Raw genomic sequence first — 17,550 nt, 5'->3', positions numbered from 1 at the left:
TACAATCCCCCCCTTGGAATAAAAATGCATTGTAGATTACCAATGTCTTCATTTATTGTTTTATCCGTTTACAAACAGCTCCTCATATTTGCTTGGAGCTTTGCTAATCCTTTTAATAGGTACTCCTGCAGATGTAGAATCACCCTCGGAATCATCAACCTGAGTCTGTGGGGCGACTGTTTTAGAAGCGATCCCATTTGGAGAATACCCATTTCTCTCAACTCACTCCAACACCTTCTTCAAGTGAGCTGAACTGCGTCTGTATTCCTTACCGGATTTTGCTGATTTGATGATTGTATCAGTCCCAACTTTGCTCTGAACTATGAACTCCTCATTACTGAAATTCGTATCCAACTTGTTACCCTTTCGCATTCGTTTAGCCAATACAATATCACCCTCCTTTATTTCAGAATGCATGGCATTTCTCTTTTTGTCTCAATACTCTTTCCCCTTTTGTTTGACAATGGCGTCTCGTTCTCGGACCGAACTATCCTCGTGGAATATCATGATTGATGGAACTTTGCTCCTGATACGTCTTCCAAACATCAATTCCCCGGGTGACTTTCCTGTTGAGGGATGATTTGTCGAATGATACGTCAATAAATAATCACGTAGTTCTTTCCTCCAGTCCAAACCCAACTCCTGGGCAATGCGAAGACGTTTTAGAATGGATCTGTTCTGGCGTTCCACTTCTCCGTTGGATTGTGGCCAATAAGGGATGGTATTCAAAAATTTTAATCCTGTTGATGCACAGAACTCTTTTATTTCCGCACAATCAGCACTAAACTGAGGAGCATTATCTGCCTTAATGACCGAAGGGACTCCATACCTACCGAACATAATAGCCAATTCTCTAATTACATCGCTTGAAGTAGTGGATTGCATTTCGCAAACTTCAATGAACTGAGAGTAATAATCGATGACCACAAACAAACTTTGTCCCTCCCGTAATGGACCAAGGAAATCAACGGCCAAAGTATGCCATGGATAAGACGGAAGCTGGCTACGGGTCATTGCTTCTGGTGGATCTGGGGCTGCCACAAGCGTGCAACCTCTGCAGCTTTTTACGTATTTCTCCACATCGGAATCCATTTTCGGCCACCACACATTTGACCTCAAATGGTTCTTCATCATCGATATTCCAGGGTGACCATCATGAGCAGAAGACAAAACCCTATTCCTAAGGGATTTTGGCACTACAATACGATCTCCTCTAAGCAAAACATCTTCAAACTGACACAGCTCATTTGTCAGCATCCGATATTCAATTGGCAGGTTATCTTGCGTACCGTTGAACAGCTGTTCTAATATGTTCTTGATTTCAGAGTCTGATTGTGAAGCTTCTTTGATATCATTCCACGTGAGCGCTGTCGAAGAAAGAGCAGATATCGTTATTTCTTGAACCACTATCTCTTCATTCGCGTCAAATGGTCTGGGTTCTAGTACAGCTAGGCGGGAAAGAGATTCAGCCACATTTTCCTTACCAGCGATATGTATAACTCTGTAGTCAAACGTTTGCAGCCTCAAAACCCAGCGTTCGATTCGCGCGCAGGGCCTGGAACGTTTTGCAAACAAAAACGATAGCGCTTTGCAATCAGTCATGATATCGAAACTTCTCCCTAGCAAATAAAACTGAAAACGCTCTACTGCCCAGACGATAGCCAGCGCCTCTTTCTCCGTCTGGCAGTACCTACGCTCCGTTTCGGTCAGCGATTTGGAGGCAAAACTGACCACACGATGTTCGTTATCCTTGTTGACCACCACCACGCGGACTTGCATCCGCAATAACGGCAGTTCGGATTTCTAATCTATAGAATCCCAAATTTTGAGCATTGCTTAAAACCGCTTTTATCTCATTAAAAGAGTCATCCTGTTCCTTTGACCATTCAAATTTGACGTCCTTTGCTAACAACTTCCGTAGCGGTTGATCTGTGGTTGCCAAATTAGGTATGAACTTGTTCATGTAGTTCGCCAACCCAAGGAAACTGCGGAGCTCCTGTTCATTTTTAGGCTCCCGGAATGATAGCAAAGCTCGTATCTTCGAATCCGATGGCCTGATCCCTTTATCGCTGATTCTGTGTCCAAGATACTCTAACTCGGTGACTCTAAACTGACATTTTTCCCAATTGAGGGCGACATTGCGACTTTTGAAACGGGACAACACCTGAAACAGTACATTTATCTAGCAAGGAATCATCACATACAAAATAAAATAACACAAATTCGATGTTATTTCATTCAATTTTATTATCAAAACAAAACTTGTTACATTACCTCATTTAGGCGAACATCATGTCCTCCATATCTTTGCCTTCGATGATGACGTCGTCGAGGTACCAAGCTACTCCCTCGCATCCTGACAAAATCTCATCCATCGCTTTTTGGAAGAGCTCCGGAGCCGTCACCAACCCAAATGGCAACCGTTTGAACCGGAACAATTCTCGTCCTGTGATGAAGGTGGTAACATCTTTGGATTCATCATCGAGTTTGATTTGCAAGAAGGCCTCTTTGATGTCAAGCTTGCTCCAGACCGTACCTCTACCAAGTCGCGCAATGTGGTCATCCACCACCGGCATAGGATGATGCTCTCTTAAGACCGCTTTGTTTACACGACGAAGGTCAAGGCATAATCGTACTTCACCGTTTGTCTTCCCTACCACAACTAGCGGCGATACCCAGCTTGTCGACCCTGTTTTCGGCTCAATAATGTCACGCTGAAGTAACTCGTCCAACTTTTTGTTGACAGCTGCTTCCAGAGGCAAAGGCAGTCGGCGCATGGGTTGAAAAACAGGTGCCAAGTTGGGGTCAACGTGAATGAATGCTTCTACGCCCTTGATCGTCGAAAACGGTGATGACAAATCGTTGACTTTGTTGATATTCAACCCAACTTTCAGAATGCCCAGTTGTTTGGCAGTAGTGTCGCCTAGCAGACAACGCTGGCCACCTTCGACCACCAGAAATTCCACCTGAGTTCGGCTTTTTCCCACCTCTATGTCAGCAACAAAAGAACCCAAAATCTTCAACGGATCATTACTTCCATAAGCCTTTAGGATCGTGGTACTTCCTTTCGTGGATGACTGCAACAATACCCGTTTATCCTTCAGTATGGACCAAGACGCTTTGCTGATAAGATTGGCGTCAGCACCGGAATCTACCAGCATTTCCAATTCAACGCCACCGATGACGCACGTCACAACGTTGCTTTCGTTGCCCGAGTAGAAAGCATAGTATACTTTGTCCTGTCCAATCTCCTCCTTGACATTACTACTGTCCTCACAAGTTGGTTGCTCATTCTGTACCGCTCGAATCTGCTTGCCACCTTGATCCGGAAGTGGTCGGGTCGTTGCTTCTGTTTGTGGCACAGTCGTTCAAAGTGTCCATAAATCTGACAATTTCTACACTGTTTGCCACGAGCTGGGCACGCTTGAGACGCGGCCACATGACCTACACGACCACAGTTGTAGCACGCATTATCCCGCATTGGCTTGAATTTCACCGACGAATCTTTAGACCTCGTAAATCGTTCTTGTTTTGTCTGACCCACTCGACAAATCTTCTGAGGGGGCTCGTTCGTATTTATTTCTTCGATTTGTTGATCCACGACTTCCAACGAGATTCCGAGAGCTTCAATATCGGCGAAAAGTAGATCCTTAAGCAAAATTCTTCGTCTTACTTCGTTCGAACTGCATCCCTCCACCACAGCATCTGTTAAGTAGATCTCCGTCAAAATCGCTTCAATCTCCCTTCCATATCGTTCGAAACCGCATTCAGAAACTTGCTGCTTCAACCGAATGATGAAATCGGCAAATCTCTCACCGGATTTTTGTCTTAGCTGTCGTAGCTTGCGGCGGCGGCGCTCCGACGTCGTTTGGTGACGAGGCTCAAAAAACTCGTCGAGCTTTTCGACTGCTACATCGTACCATTTCGGAACGAGCGAGACTATCGGCATCTGGTCACGATCCTTCAAATTCTTGAAAACGGTTTGTAACGCTGGTCCGCCTAGATGCAGTAACTTAGCCCTCATCATTTGCTGGTCCGTAATACCATACGCTGCGAAATAGCATTCCAGCGATTCTTTCCAGGATCTCCATTCTTTTGCCAACTTGCTTGTTTCAATCTGGTTGCACCTGAAAGGTGGTACCGGACGTGATTCTTCCATCTGAAATGGAAACAAACACAAAATTTCACTTAGCGTCTCTGCACAATGTCTACGCGCCGATTTCTTCTTTTATTTTCAAAAAAACACTGCTCCTCTCAACTCACTACTACCTCAAGCTCTGTTTCCATTGAAAATCTCTCCCGATTTCATTATGCCTGGAAAATTCACATAATTTTCGCATTCTATCTCGCAAGGGAAAATCCTCTCGATTTTCGCCACTCCAAAGTTAACCTCTTCAGTTTTAACCTCCACGTGGAAAATCCCTCAGATTTTCGCCTATTTTCCAACAAACCTACATAAATTCTGTCGTTTCATGGAAAACCCTTACTGGTTTTCGCAAAATTTCAGGGAAATCCTACTGATTTCCGCTATCCTCCGATTCAATAACATTTTTTTTTTCAAAAAATATTTATTCCAACAATGAGATGCCTCTTTCTTAAAAAAAAACAACAGTCGAGATTTGCTGCTCTTCCAGAAAAATGATCGATCTTCCGTTTTGCTGGATAATCAGTAAAGTGCTGTCAATTTGGCATTGGACTAAATTGCTGGTCGTCTTGTTGGATGAATTGCTGAACTTTCAGCTCGGAAAAATCCAGCAAAATATTGCTGATTTCCAGCGATAAAAAATGAGTGTGTAGGTAAATTTTAACGTTTTCGCTTCTCCCCCAACAGTACCTAATTTAAGGTAATTGAAGTTTACCGATAATGTCTATAATGTGGACCGTACACGGTTGCTTTTATTGACAATAATTGTATTGTCAATACATTTTATATTGACGTCAATACATCGGTATTGACAATATTTCTGTATTCACATCATCAATATTATTGTCAATACTTGTAAGTATTGACAATATTTCTTACCGTGTGGGGTTCGCTTAATGCACTTTTGTGCGATTATCAGTATAATGTTTACCGGCTTTTAGACGTTCCTATCTTAGCGCGTAGTCTATGTATAAAAACTGTGATGATGCCTAAAGAAGGTACAATCGATTTCCTGTTTGTTTAATTTTATTCTAAAACTTATCCATTTCGAATTCAGTTCAGTCACCTTCGCAGATCAAAATCGGCTTAGCGAAAGATTTGTTTTAATAATTTAAATTAAATGTTCTTAGCCTAACGACGACAAACAATGTAGATATCATAATATTCTGAGTGGTGCGAAGTGAAATTTTCTTCATGTTGGTAGTGTTGAAATAAACGTTTCATCACCGTCGGTTGGTAGAGAGAAGTGTCAAACGGCTTTTTGTGCAGAGCCGATTCGTGACTTTGTGATTGTTTGTTGACATTGTTCATAGCTGGAGTTTTTACGGAGTGGAATAAAATTCAGAATGAAGTGTTTTGCTCACTTTTGCAATTATAAAGATGGACACGACGAAAAGCGAAGCCTATTCAGGTTTCCCAAGGATTCAGCAGTACGAAAAGACTTCCCTCCAAATCGTGTGAAACTCGAACATGAAAACTCTATAGAACCCCCGTAGAACCTCGCTAGCAGCAACTAAAATATCCACTGAAACCTCTTCTGTCGCGGGAAAAATCTGTTGAAATTTCCTGGAACTTTTGTACTATCATCACAAATCTCCTTAGAACGTTCTCCGAAGTCACAGTCGTTCCTGAGCGAAAAAAAATCGGAGGGGTTTTTTTCAGCGCAGGAGTCTACTTTGGTCCAAAATACGCAATAATACTGTTATTTTTAATTGTTTGAGTCGTTTCGAATCACGTTTTTAATAAGATCAAAAACATTACTGAAAAATATTTATTTTTTATTTTGGACGATAACAATACTTCTATCTATTTCAACGAACCACAATGATAAAAAAGTGGTTCGATTTGACAGCTCGAAAGTGGTTCGATTTTGAGGTCCGTCTTCGCACCACTCAGATAATATTATAACTTTATCATATCAAGAGCAAATTTTCATTACGTCGAATGTAACAAAGGTAAACAAAGTCGAGCTAGCAGTGTCAATCGATTCTCCTGCTATTACACTATATACTGTCCGAATATAGGATCAAATCCCATTTTTAAATTTATTTACCAGTCAAATTGCTTTTTGACGTAATCACCTTCCGATCAAAATAGTTTTCGATGTTACTTAAGTCACCCAATTTCTATGAAGATGCCGTTTGACTTAAGTAACAGCGCTGAGAAACCCGTGAAAAGTGTGCTTTCGTCGTTTCGCTTTCCCATTATTAAAGTGAATAAATCGAACTGTTTGTTGCTAAGATGATTTCGGTGGTCCTAAAATGATGAATGGGCTGCACGTAAGGAGACGTAATTGATAATTCTCCCGAATATCCTGGTAAATACACTTTGACTTAAGTAACAATAGGGGCCACCAAACGACGTATAATAACTTTTTACTCAAAAACCAGTATTTTTTAGCATGAAAGCTAGCGATTTGCATTTGTATGATTAAAACCCTGCTAAATATGTTAAACATTGCTATCACTATGAGATTATATGTGTTTACTTGAAAATAGGAATAACTTTTCGGTCATCAAAACAAAACTTTATTTTTCTCGGATTGGTGCGAATGTTACTTACGACATAATGAAAATTTGCTCTTGATATTATGTGGTTGTGAATTCCACGAGGGTTGAGATATTGCGCCAAAATATCCAAATGAGCGTCATCGTTTTCAACCCAACGTACATGTGGTGATTATATAAAGATGGTGGTTCTTAGCTTGTATAAGTGAGTGGCATCTATTTGTGTACTCTCAACCGTTAAATTTTAAAACCCTTTACTGTATAGTCCTCTCCAGGTGGCTTCGTATTGGTGAGATTTGCTTGTGTTAGTGAGAGGAAATTTTTTGTTAGCTGTGAAAATATACACTCAAAGATAAATTAAATCAAAAAAGCTTAAAAAGTATGCAGATTCCCGCTTCACCTTATTGAGTCCGAGCCATGATTACTTTGGCAGTAGTCATGTATGATTAAATTCGAAATAAACTTTCCAGTAGAAATACTCAGAGGGAGAGATGAGCGGAGAGAATGTTTTGAGCCAAATGAACTGTCAAAATCTGAGCCAATCGATCATTCCCATTAGAAGTTTTCCGATGATTTCTTATTCATATAAATAATAAGCATAAACCAGGTATGAACTCCAAACTTCTGTTAGGAAGGAGACCACCCTTCATCCGTTGCTGTTAGATAGTAAGCCATAGGATACGCCCAGCCCGCGTTGCTGACAATCGTTATATCAAGCATAAATAGAAGCTGTAAGTAGTTTATCTGTCCGTTGTTGCTGTCCATTAGCTAAACATATTATTCAAAACAGTCTTCAGATGTTGGAATTAGGAACGTTATCAACTCGATCCTGTTGCTCCTTTGCGCCTGAAAATGTTTGTTGATCCTAAACATATGCACAATTCATTCTGATGTGTAAAAGGTTATTAATAGTATGTGGAATCGTAGATTAGAATGAAGATGTACCCTTGGCCTAATTCCCACTGTCTGGCCGTTGAATTATGGATAAAATCTGCCTGCAATCATTTTTTTTTTATGAAAGCAAAGAAGCTTTCAGAAGGTGACAGCTCTACCGCAACTACAATAGCCCATTTCAAGAACTCAAGCATTCCGAATCTATTTTCACACATGATCAGCCCTGCTCCAATACATTATCGATGCAAATATAGACCATTGCTAATGTACTGAAACTTTCAATCAAACAGTAGTGCTATACTTGATTGACACGTATTTAGCAAGTTTTGAAATGATCGTCTTGAATTAGATGGATATTTCCTATCGAGGACAGAAACGAAAAGGTAAATAAACTTATCAGAGCGTAGCTACGCGTAGGTTAAAACAGTCGGCACAACATACAACGGAAAGAAATTTGAAAATTTTCACTTAATGCACTTTTAACATCACTTCTGTACTTTCAAATTAACACTTTTTAAAAATGAAATTGTAAATTTATAACATTTTCACTAGAATGAAAACGTCGCAGCCATTCTTTTTGAATATTATTATATAATCAAACAATATTAAAATTGAATTAAAAATTATTAAAATCGACTCAAAAATGATTAAAATTCATTCAAAAAAGATAATTTTCAATCTAATCAACCATGATTAAGCTGGGTTTAATATCAGATAGATATTTTTTAGAAAGAGAGCATTAATTTTTAATCATTTGTTATGATTAAACTGAGTTTAATGTCAAATTGATTTAATTTCAAGCAAAATGGGAATAGTTTAATTTATCAGTGTACAACAAAACGAAATCCAAACACTACGCTTGCACGGTAAGAACTAAATATGAATAAAAGTGGCTTTACTCATTAACTAGTAAATTATTTTACCAATAATGAGTTGCTGCCAACAGTAGCTAACAGTTACTACTTAATAGGTATAACAAATTACTCATTAATTAGTAGTGCCACTTTGATTGAAGATGGGTTAACTTTTACTCATAAATGGGTGTTTGATTCTTACCTTGTACATGACAGTATACGCTAGTGTGTTTGTTTTAAGTGATATTATAATAGTGTAGTGTTCGTGAGATCCGGCTTGGAGAACTAAATTAATTTTGCTTTTCAAACAGAGTGATGGGGGGAATGTCTGCTTCGACAATACCTCAACCTATTATCGTCAGGGGGGAACAAAGTCCTAGAGCACTCAAATTTGGCCTATAGATGCTCTGAAACACAATGTATCCACATGCCAAAATTGAGCTCCAAAGGTCTTTGTTTAACTCCCGACCGATAATAGAGTAAGGTATTGCCGAAGCCGTCATTTATCCTATATCGTCGGTTTCATGCAATACTGGCACAACTCAAAATCTGTGAATTTTCACAATCAACGTTTGAAAATTTGGGTTCAAAAAACCGAACTAAATCAACTGTCAAATATCTGATCAACACATAAATAGCTAACTAATTTAACTGGTTATAATTTGAGGTGCTCTTTTGTCAAAGGACAACAAAAATGCATCTTTGAATGAGCAACAAGGCACACCTCAAAGCGTGCCCCTGTGGTGCTTCTTCATTTTTGGCATTTTTGAAAAAAGTAGCCAACGCAGATGTCTTCTTAGAAATACATTTTTGTGGGATGAAACTTTACACTATTTGCCACCATAATTTCCGATATCTCCTGCACTTGATGAACATAGAAAATTTCAAATAACACTCTTTTCTTTAAAACATGATTTGTGGCCCTGAAAAGGGCCGTTTTTGTTCAAATACATACGATCTCGGAGCCATCGTTAAATTAAGCACGTTCACCACGGATACGACGGGCTAGCTGGATGTCCTTTGGCATGATCGTAACACGCTTGGCGTGGATGGCGCACAGGTTGGTATCCTCGAACAGACCGACCAGGTAGGCTTCGCTGGCTTCCTGCAGGGCCATGACGGCCGAGCTCTGGAAGCGCAGATCGGTCTTGAAGTCCTGAGCGATTTCACGGACCAGACGTTGGAAAGGCAACTTGCGGATCAGCAGTTCGGTTGATTTCTGGTAGCGGCGGATCTCACGCAGGGCGACGGTTCCTGGCCGGTAGCGATGAGGTTTCTTCACTCCTCCGGTTGCTGGAGCGCTCTTGCGAGCAGCCTTGGTGGCCAGCTGCTTGCGAGGAGCCTTTCCTCCGGTGGACTTACGAGCGGTTTGCTTCGTGCGAGCCATTATTGTGCTGGTGATGTGTGAAAGTCGAACAAGACACAGTCTATGAGCGGTCGGCCGAGCAGACGGTTGCTTTTATAGTGAGCTCCTGCCTGTGTATAGTCAATTAATCGACAATACAGAGGTAATATGTAAATGAGTTCCCAATAATCCTACAAGAGCCTGGAAAGTATATAACGGCCAGTGAGCTGGTCCAGAGGGTATACGTTTCGTTCCATCCGTTCAGAACAGTTCAATCTATCAAGCTACAATGACCGGTCGCGGCAAAGGAGGCAAAGGTCTTGGAAAAGGAGGCGCCAAGCGTCACCGGAAGGTTCTTCGTGATAACATCCAAGGTATCACCAAGCCCGCCATCCGTCGTCTGGCTCGCCGTGGTGGTGTGAAGCGTATTTCCGGGCTGATTTACGAGGAAACCCGAGGTGTGCTGAAGGTGTTTCTGGAAAACGTAATCCGTGATGCCGTCACCTATACTGAACACGCCAAGCGCAAGACCGTCACGGCCATGGACGTCGTCTATGCTCTGAAGCGACAGGGACGCACTCTGTACGGTTTCGGAGGTTAAATCAACATCATCAACTTAGGCAACAAAAAACGGCCCTTTTCAGGGCCACCAATCATTTCAGGAAAGAGTTCATGAAGGAAAATTCTTATGTCTTATTTTGAATCTTTGACCTCGAGCAGTCTGTCCATCAAATTTTCAAATTTTTAATAAGTGTTGGTGTAGTTGTGTGTATATCTTTGATAGACTTCTTGCATCTCAGTATCTTGCATCAGGAATTAGTTATTTTGACGTAGAACTACGTCTTTGTCGACTATACTGGGGTGCAAATCGAAAAATATGTGTGGTGAAGGAGTGTTAGGTTTTGAACGCTTGTAACTTTGTCATTTATTGATGAAATTAAAATCCAAATACGCCAATCGATAGGATATTACATTACGAACCTGCTAAAGTAAATATATTTCCAATTTTTTCTGTAATTAAACTTTTGAAAATGTACAAATGATAATTTTGTCACTGTTTTCATGAAATAAGCCTTTTTTTTCCCAAACCCAGCTATCATAAACGAATATCACTTGGTTTTTTAAACGGGATTTAACTAAGGTGAATTTTCACAACTGTCATCTTCTGTAAAATTACAGGAGAAATACATCGACGACTGTTTTTTGCCAACTGAAAGATTGCATCCGGTTGTGTTGTGATAGCCAGAATCCATCGCCATTGCTGAATAAGAAATAATAAAGAATTTCTACCTGGAGACACTTATGTATTTCAGTTTGTATGGGTAAGCCTAAAACTGTGAACGTATGGCATATGTCATTTCAGGCAGACATAATGATAGGTAGCGACTAGATACATGGGGTAGGGGCCAGATGGCCTAGGGGTAGCGAAAGCGTTTTCCGTTTTACGTTTTGAGCTCTCCTAGCAGAATCTCACGAACACTAATTCAGCGGGTACATTCATATGATTTTCAAAGTTCTCACAGCAATACATATAGCGAATTTGTTTATTATTCAGTTCCAACCTGGATCGGGTATCAATATTGGGTCTACTTGTTTTCTTGCAAACGTCAGCTTGATCGTTTGTTTTTAAAACCTAGCTCAGGTTGAGGTTCGCACTGACAAAAAGTTCGGTTTCGCACTGGGTTGGAACTGGTTCCAACCCCGATAATAAACAAATTCGCTAATAATTTTTATACAATACAGCTGGAGAAGGCTATAGCCTTCATAGCCTACATCAAACGACAAAGATCGCGGACTGACCTACACACTCCTGATTGATACTAAAGCCCTACAGTAAAAGTATGGACGTCTGTCAAAAGTTGTTCCAATCGAACCGTCAAAATGCACCGCTTTGCTCGATTGGAATAGCTTTTTTTTCAGTTTTGTGGTGACAGTCGTCCATACTTTTACTGTAGGGCTTTAATTGATACCGGTGCTGTTGCCAGCGTTGCCAGATGGTTTTTCATGATATAAACTTTAATAAAAATATCGGTATTTATCGGTATAAAGTAAAAAGCAGGCTTTTGCATAAAATTTAGATTTAGACCACCAACAAGGTGAATTTATCTATTTTTGAAAATGTTATAGAAAGACACAAAAATTGTTTACTTTTCGTCCAGCAAAGGGCATTAGCTAAAGCTGGGTTTAGATGATTCAATTCAGTGTTCAACTCACTTGTACCTCTATGCTTGAACCTTGAAATGAACGTCCATAAAACTGATCGATGTCGGACTTCCTCTATACGATGTCAACTTAATTGAAGGCCTATTACCAGATCACCTGAACAAACTCGGTTAACAAAATGAAAGCAGTAATATTAAAGTTTGCTTATCGTATCGTAATGAAAACTTATTTTGGTTTCAATTTTCGCGGCATCAGTCTGATATCATATATTGCTTTCAATATGCAGCCAAGAGTTTTTTTTAAGAAAGTAACAAAACTTCAAGTTGTTAGCTAAAAATAAATAAATACATCAATGATTTTTACATGAATGAATCAATCATACGTTTGATACGATACTTTAGTTCAAAAGCTGCAATACAAAGTTTATCAGATTGCATGGTATGAATATTTACACGTTTCTCAAAAAGAAAAGAAGCACTCCTAGGGAATCTATTTTTCCTGTCTACCTGCTTGTGCCGAAGGGAACCCAACTACGTTTCAATGTGTTTTGTCGAAAATAAAATCCGTATGCCGAGTTTGGAATCAAGAAGCGGTGATGTATTTTAGATAATATAAACAATTTGTGACTATTTATCTAATCAAACGTTACACGTCGAATAAATTTATGAGTTATGTTCAGTAGATTCATTGCATTTTGTGTATAAATCCGCTCAAAATAGAGAAGTAAAACACGGGTTGTGCTTAGTATGACGGAGGTTAGATATTTACTACATCATGAATTCTGACAGATAGGTGAACTTTAACCGATGCGTCTTTCATTTTAAAGCATTTCTATAATAAAGTAGTATAACAATACCAGTTAAAGGTGTTTCAGCTATCGGTCGTTGTATATGCATTACAGTTTACAATAAAAGAAGCAAAAACCCATCCCTTTTAGAAAGCACATTGACACTCTATGCCAGCAATGACAAGAAAGGTCCATCCCGAGAAATAAGAAAACGCCACAGGTCAAATAAAATAATCAATTAAATTATTAGTAGGGCTGACTTACTTGTTTCTCATCTTGTTTACTCTTTCAAAGTTGTTTCTTATTTGTTTTTTATTTGATACATACGGTAAGGTACTGTACAACATTATTCTGAAAAATATTTCATGAATTAGTTTGTTATCTTGGTATGAAATAATTAATATTTACATTTGTTGTTGTACATGTCGCTATTAAAATTCTTCTTCACACTTCCGGTTAGCTATAATTTTCCATGAACGTCAATATGAGCTTTGACGTAGTCTTTAGTTGCAAGTAATCCTTGCATTACATCAGCAGAGAGGCGATTTCTCAATTTGGTTTTGTTCAGATTATACTGGGAGAACAAACGTTCTACGCTAGCTGATGAATGAGGAAGTACTAATAATTCCGCGATGAACTTTCTCAAATGCGGGAACGCAAACTCTCCACCCGCTCGCTGAGCAGAGAGAACCTTCGACCAAAATGTACTGCTACTTCTTCGTTCCTCCTCCGTGTAATTTTTAAAATCAACATTCCGAATTTCTCGGAATTCCGAGTCCATTTCCTGGATGGTTTCACCGGTTACTAAATTTGGGAACACCTTAATTAGTGGCAAAATAGACTCATGGGCCCGATCGACCACATTTTTGGGGTCAATAATAGACATGTTAACAAGCACTGGCTCTTCAAGATTGATGCGGATCTGGATTTGGTTCACAAGCGAAATATAGAAGTTCATTATGTTTGTTAAGAACTGTGTTGCATCATTGCGTTGGATTAGGTTGTTCGTTTGTAGCTCCTCAAGGTGCGCTTTTGCTGCTGTACCGATGTAAATGTTTCCAAGTTCCTTGTAGTTTCTTTGCTCTAACAATTCTTTTCCAAGATCTTTGCATGACAGCATGTAATTAACATTCAAGAAATTATCCAGAATGGATCGGTATAGCTGGGAAACTTCAGTATGAAGCCTGCAGAGTTCGGGTGTTTCAGATTGAAACAATCTGTTTAACTTGTTAATGGCAGGCAGAATATAGCTCAGGAAGAGAAGATACATTTTCGTGAGCGGATTTAACAGTACCTTTAGGATGGATCCCTGCTTCTCACGGGTTGACTTATCGGTACGATCGTCGATAAAATTGAAATACATCAAAAGAACATCGTACCGATCTAACATTCGCAGAACTACTGCTTCCAGCGAGAGCCAACGTGTTGCTGAGGGATGGAGCATTTTCAACGGCTGCAGTTTCGAACAGAGTGCGGCTGCAGAGTGCGAACGAGTGGCAGATGCATTTCATAAGGAAAATTCCAGGACATTCTTTACGAAATAAAGCTCCAAATGACTGGTGCTGACCCATCATGACATTGGCACCATCTGTACCAAGTCCTATCATATTGCCTTTGTATTGCACAGCATCCGCTTCAAACTGTGAAGTTATGAGCTGGTATAGTGCAGTGGCACTAGCTTCCGTGACTGTGATAATTTTGTAAAAATAGTCTCGAATTACAATGTGATGACCATCCCACTTGTACGATCGGACTACCATCGCCAAAGATTTTTGACCAGCAAGATCAGTGGATTCGTCAACCAATAAGCTCCATTTGCTGGTTTTCATCAGGTCAATAAGCTCCTCTCTTTGGCTTTTACCAAATACATTGGTTTGGATGGCAGTAATTTTAGTCCGACCAAGTTTCATATTTTGCGCTGTATTGGAGTCTTTGAAAATACCTTTGGCAACTTTAGCAAAGCTCTCAATCGTACTAATCGGAATGTTGTGCTGTGCTCTCCACGCACAAAGCCGGAGTTCTGATTCGGTAGAGCCATCACGCTGCTACAAAAAACTGGTTATGGCGTCAGTGTTACTGACGATTTTATTTTTTTTGCCGTTCGATATGTGTTTTGTTGTCCTCCCGTGCCTGTCCAAATCTACTAATCCACCCGTGCACTTTATATCATGTTCACAAATTGTGCAATATGCATATAACAATCCTTTCTGACTTTCAGTAATCCATTGCAGCTTTTTTTCCCAGTCCTTTATGTATCGCTGAATTGACTTTTTAGGCTTTTTAATATTGGGTTCGGTTTTCATCACATCTGAATAAAAATTTAGAAGTAAAACATCGTTACATTACTATGTGCACAAAACTATTGAAAAGTTTATAAATTTTTAATCATGTCATATAGAAATTTTTTTTACTAATTTTCTCCCGCAAAGTCAGACCGGGACCAACTTCGTTCTAATTTGGCACAGTTGATGAGGACCACAATACAATACATAGGGGAATTTACGTATTCTCGTCAATCTAAGCAGTGTCCACACTTCTATTAGCATTTTCTCAGCGTCACGCACATATATGACGTGTCTGTTGGTTTACATTCATCTGCTGCTTGCTTCTCTATCCATTTTAATCGACAGAATTCTTCAAAACTGTTTGAAAGCGTTTTTACAACGCTCCAAACTTCTCAGGTGAGTGTGACTATTGTCGGCAGCCTCGTTTTCTTCGGCAACCTTCCCATTAGAACTGCGTGTTAACCAGCTGTTCTATTATCGGCAACTTGAAATCAACCCCATTTTAGAGTACGTATGCTTCATTTGAATAAAAATCTGCCATAACAGGACTGCGCAGACGTACACATACAATCAGATTGAAGCTGAAAGACTAAAGAATCGTTTGGATGCATTCAGGGAAGTGTGTTGATGGGAAAACATAGTGAAATTAACGTTTAAATTTTGGTTGCCGAAAACAGTCAATGGGTGCCGAAGCCGACATTTACCCTACGATAATTACGATAAATAATGGGAAGACATTTACCCGACGAAATTAAAGAGCTTGATTCCTGGGAAGATGTCTCACTTCCTTCTTCGCGAGTCGCTGGATTTGCTTTTTCTGAACCTAAAAATATAATATTTAATTTAGATTTTTATTTTTGTCAACAAGATGTTTACAAATAATATGACTTACAAGTACTGGAAGCCAGCAGTGATGGCTCCACGGGTGGGGGTGACTTCCGCCACTTCCCCGTCCCCCACATTATTTTGGGTCGCTTCCTGATTTTGTTGACCTGTTGATAATTCGGATTGGCTTGATTTCTTTCTCCTTCTACGATCTATTTTAAACTTACCAATTCGAGCAAAATAATCCTGAATGGACAGTCCAGGTTTTTTTAGTTTCTAGATTAGAAACTTTCCGATACCGAGGCATTTTCACAGAATACAACTCGACAGTGAGCATGCATAAGGGTACGGCCAGGGTAGACGCGATTCGCGACGCGACGCGACCAATTCAAAAGAATCTTATTATTTATTATTATTCCTTGCGTGAGTCGCATCGCGTCGCGTCGCGTGTCGCGTCTACCCTGGCCGTACCCTAAGGGCCTATACGCGATGATCGATTCTCTTCGTCGATTTTCTCTTTTGTTAATAACTCGCTAGATTTAACGTTTCTCGATGCGTTTGCTGTTGCTTTTGATAGCCAATACAACCTGTTACTACTCTGCATTGAACAAATTCTAGAAAATTGTTTCGCCTAGCTGTAGCAATGCAAAGAGAAAATCGATGAAGAGAATCGATCATCGCGTATTCGCCCTTATGAATGCTCACTGTCGAACTATTTTTTTTTTTCCAAAAATGGTATTCATTCACTTGCGTATAGCTTACGTACAACGTACAGTGCGCGTCAATATCGTCAATATACGATCGAGATCCCGTTCTACTTGAGATGACATTCAAATCGAGGAATTTGATTTTTATACAATTTCAATCGAACTCCAACCTATACAGACCCGAGCTTATTGTTAGTGCAAATGCCGCCCCGATCTAAACTGCAAAAACAAACGATTGAGCCGATGGTTGTCAGACATCAAAACGATCTTATTATATGACCGATGAAGCCAAAACAAATTGGGAGTAGTAAAAGTCTATAGCTACTCGTCCCGTTTTGAGAAAGAAACAAACAGAAACAAAAAATTAATGCGCAGGCGGGGACAGGGATGAGCGCAGCGCACACAAGAAACGACGCAAGGAAGGGGCGTTTCAAAAAGATGCACTCTAATTATTAATGAACCAAATATCATGTTCAGGATCGGAATCTTAAAAATCGGTATTTATCAGTATGAAAAATTAAATATTGGTATTTTCATAGGCTTCATCTGTTTATCGGTATTGAGTATAAAATTGGTATAAATCGGTAAATCGATAAATCGCTATATCTGGCAAAGCTGGCTGTTGCCGCTGTTAACCATAATTGGCGTTGACGGCGACTCTGTAACTCTGTAGCTCTGTAACATCCATAGGCAAACGGCAGACTGTGCGTGAAATATGGCGGACTTCGTACTATCCTTTCACTCCACCGAAAAATCCCATAAGAAACTGTCAATCTTTTCTAGAAGAGACATTTTTTTAATGAATACAGATCTGAGCATGCATTAGCGGTGAAAATTTACGTTGGCATGAGAGAGACAACTAGTACTTTTATCCCTCTAGAACTTTTCGCAAAATCTCGCCCCGCGTGTGAAATATCGCTCAGGACTGAATACAGCTTAATTAAAGGTGGCTTATTCCGTCCTGTTTCTGTTTCCTCTAACAACATTGTTAATTTTTACGAGTGAGCTTTTAAGGGAACCGCTTTGAAACGTTGGCACT

At 39.8% G+C, this 17,550-nt stretch overlaps 1 protein-coding gene across 1 annotated transcript; it reads left to right on the top strand.

Annotated features, from left to right (window-relative positions):
* The first annotated feature begins 9,947 nt into the window (after positions 1 to 9,947).
* Positions 9,948 to 10,353, top strand: LOC135700794 (histone H4). Its single transcript, XM_065221440.1, has one exon. It carries the CDS (start codon positions 10,034 to 10,036, stop codon positions 10,343 to 10,345), a length of 312 nt encoding a protein of 103 aa, XP_065077512.1. The 5' UTR covers positions 9,948 to 10,033; the 3' UTR covers positions 10,346 to 10,353.
* The last annotated feature ends 7,197 nt before the right edge of the window (positions 10,354 to 17,550 follow it).

Source organism: Ochlerotatus camptorhynchus, unplaced genomic scaffold, assembly GCF_037179485.1.
Source record: "Ochlerotatus camptorhynchus isolate MF236.1 unplaced genomic scaffold, CSIRO-AGI_Acam_v1.1 ptg000012l, whole genome shotgun sequence".
Taxonomy (NCBI): Eukaryota; Metazoa; Arthropoda; class Insecta; order Diptera; family Culicidae; genus Ochlerotatus; species Ochlerotatus camptorhynchus.
Note: the sequence above shows the minus strand (reverse complement) of the source record. Positions and strands in the feature narration are given on the sequence as shown.

Excerpts from the sequence above, each read along its gene's own strand:
- LOC135700794 (XM_065221440.1), top strand. The coding sequence starts at position 10,034 with ATGACCGGTCGCGGCAAAGGAGGCAAAGGTCTTGGAAAAGGAGGCGCC.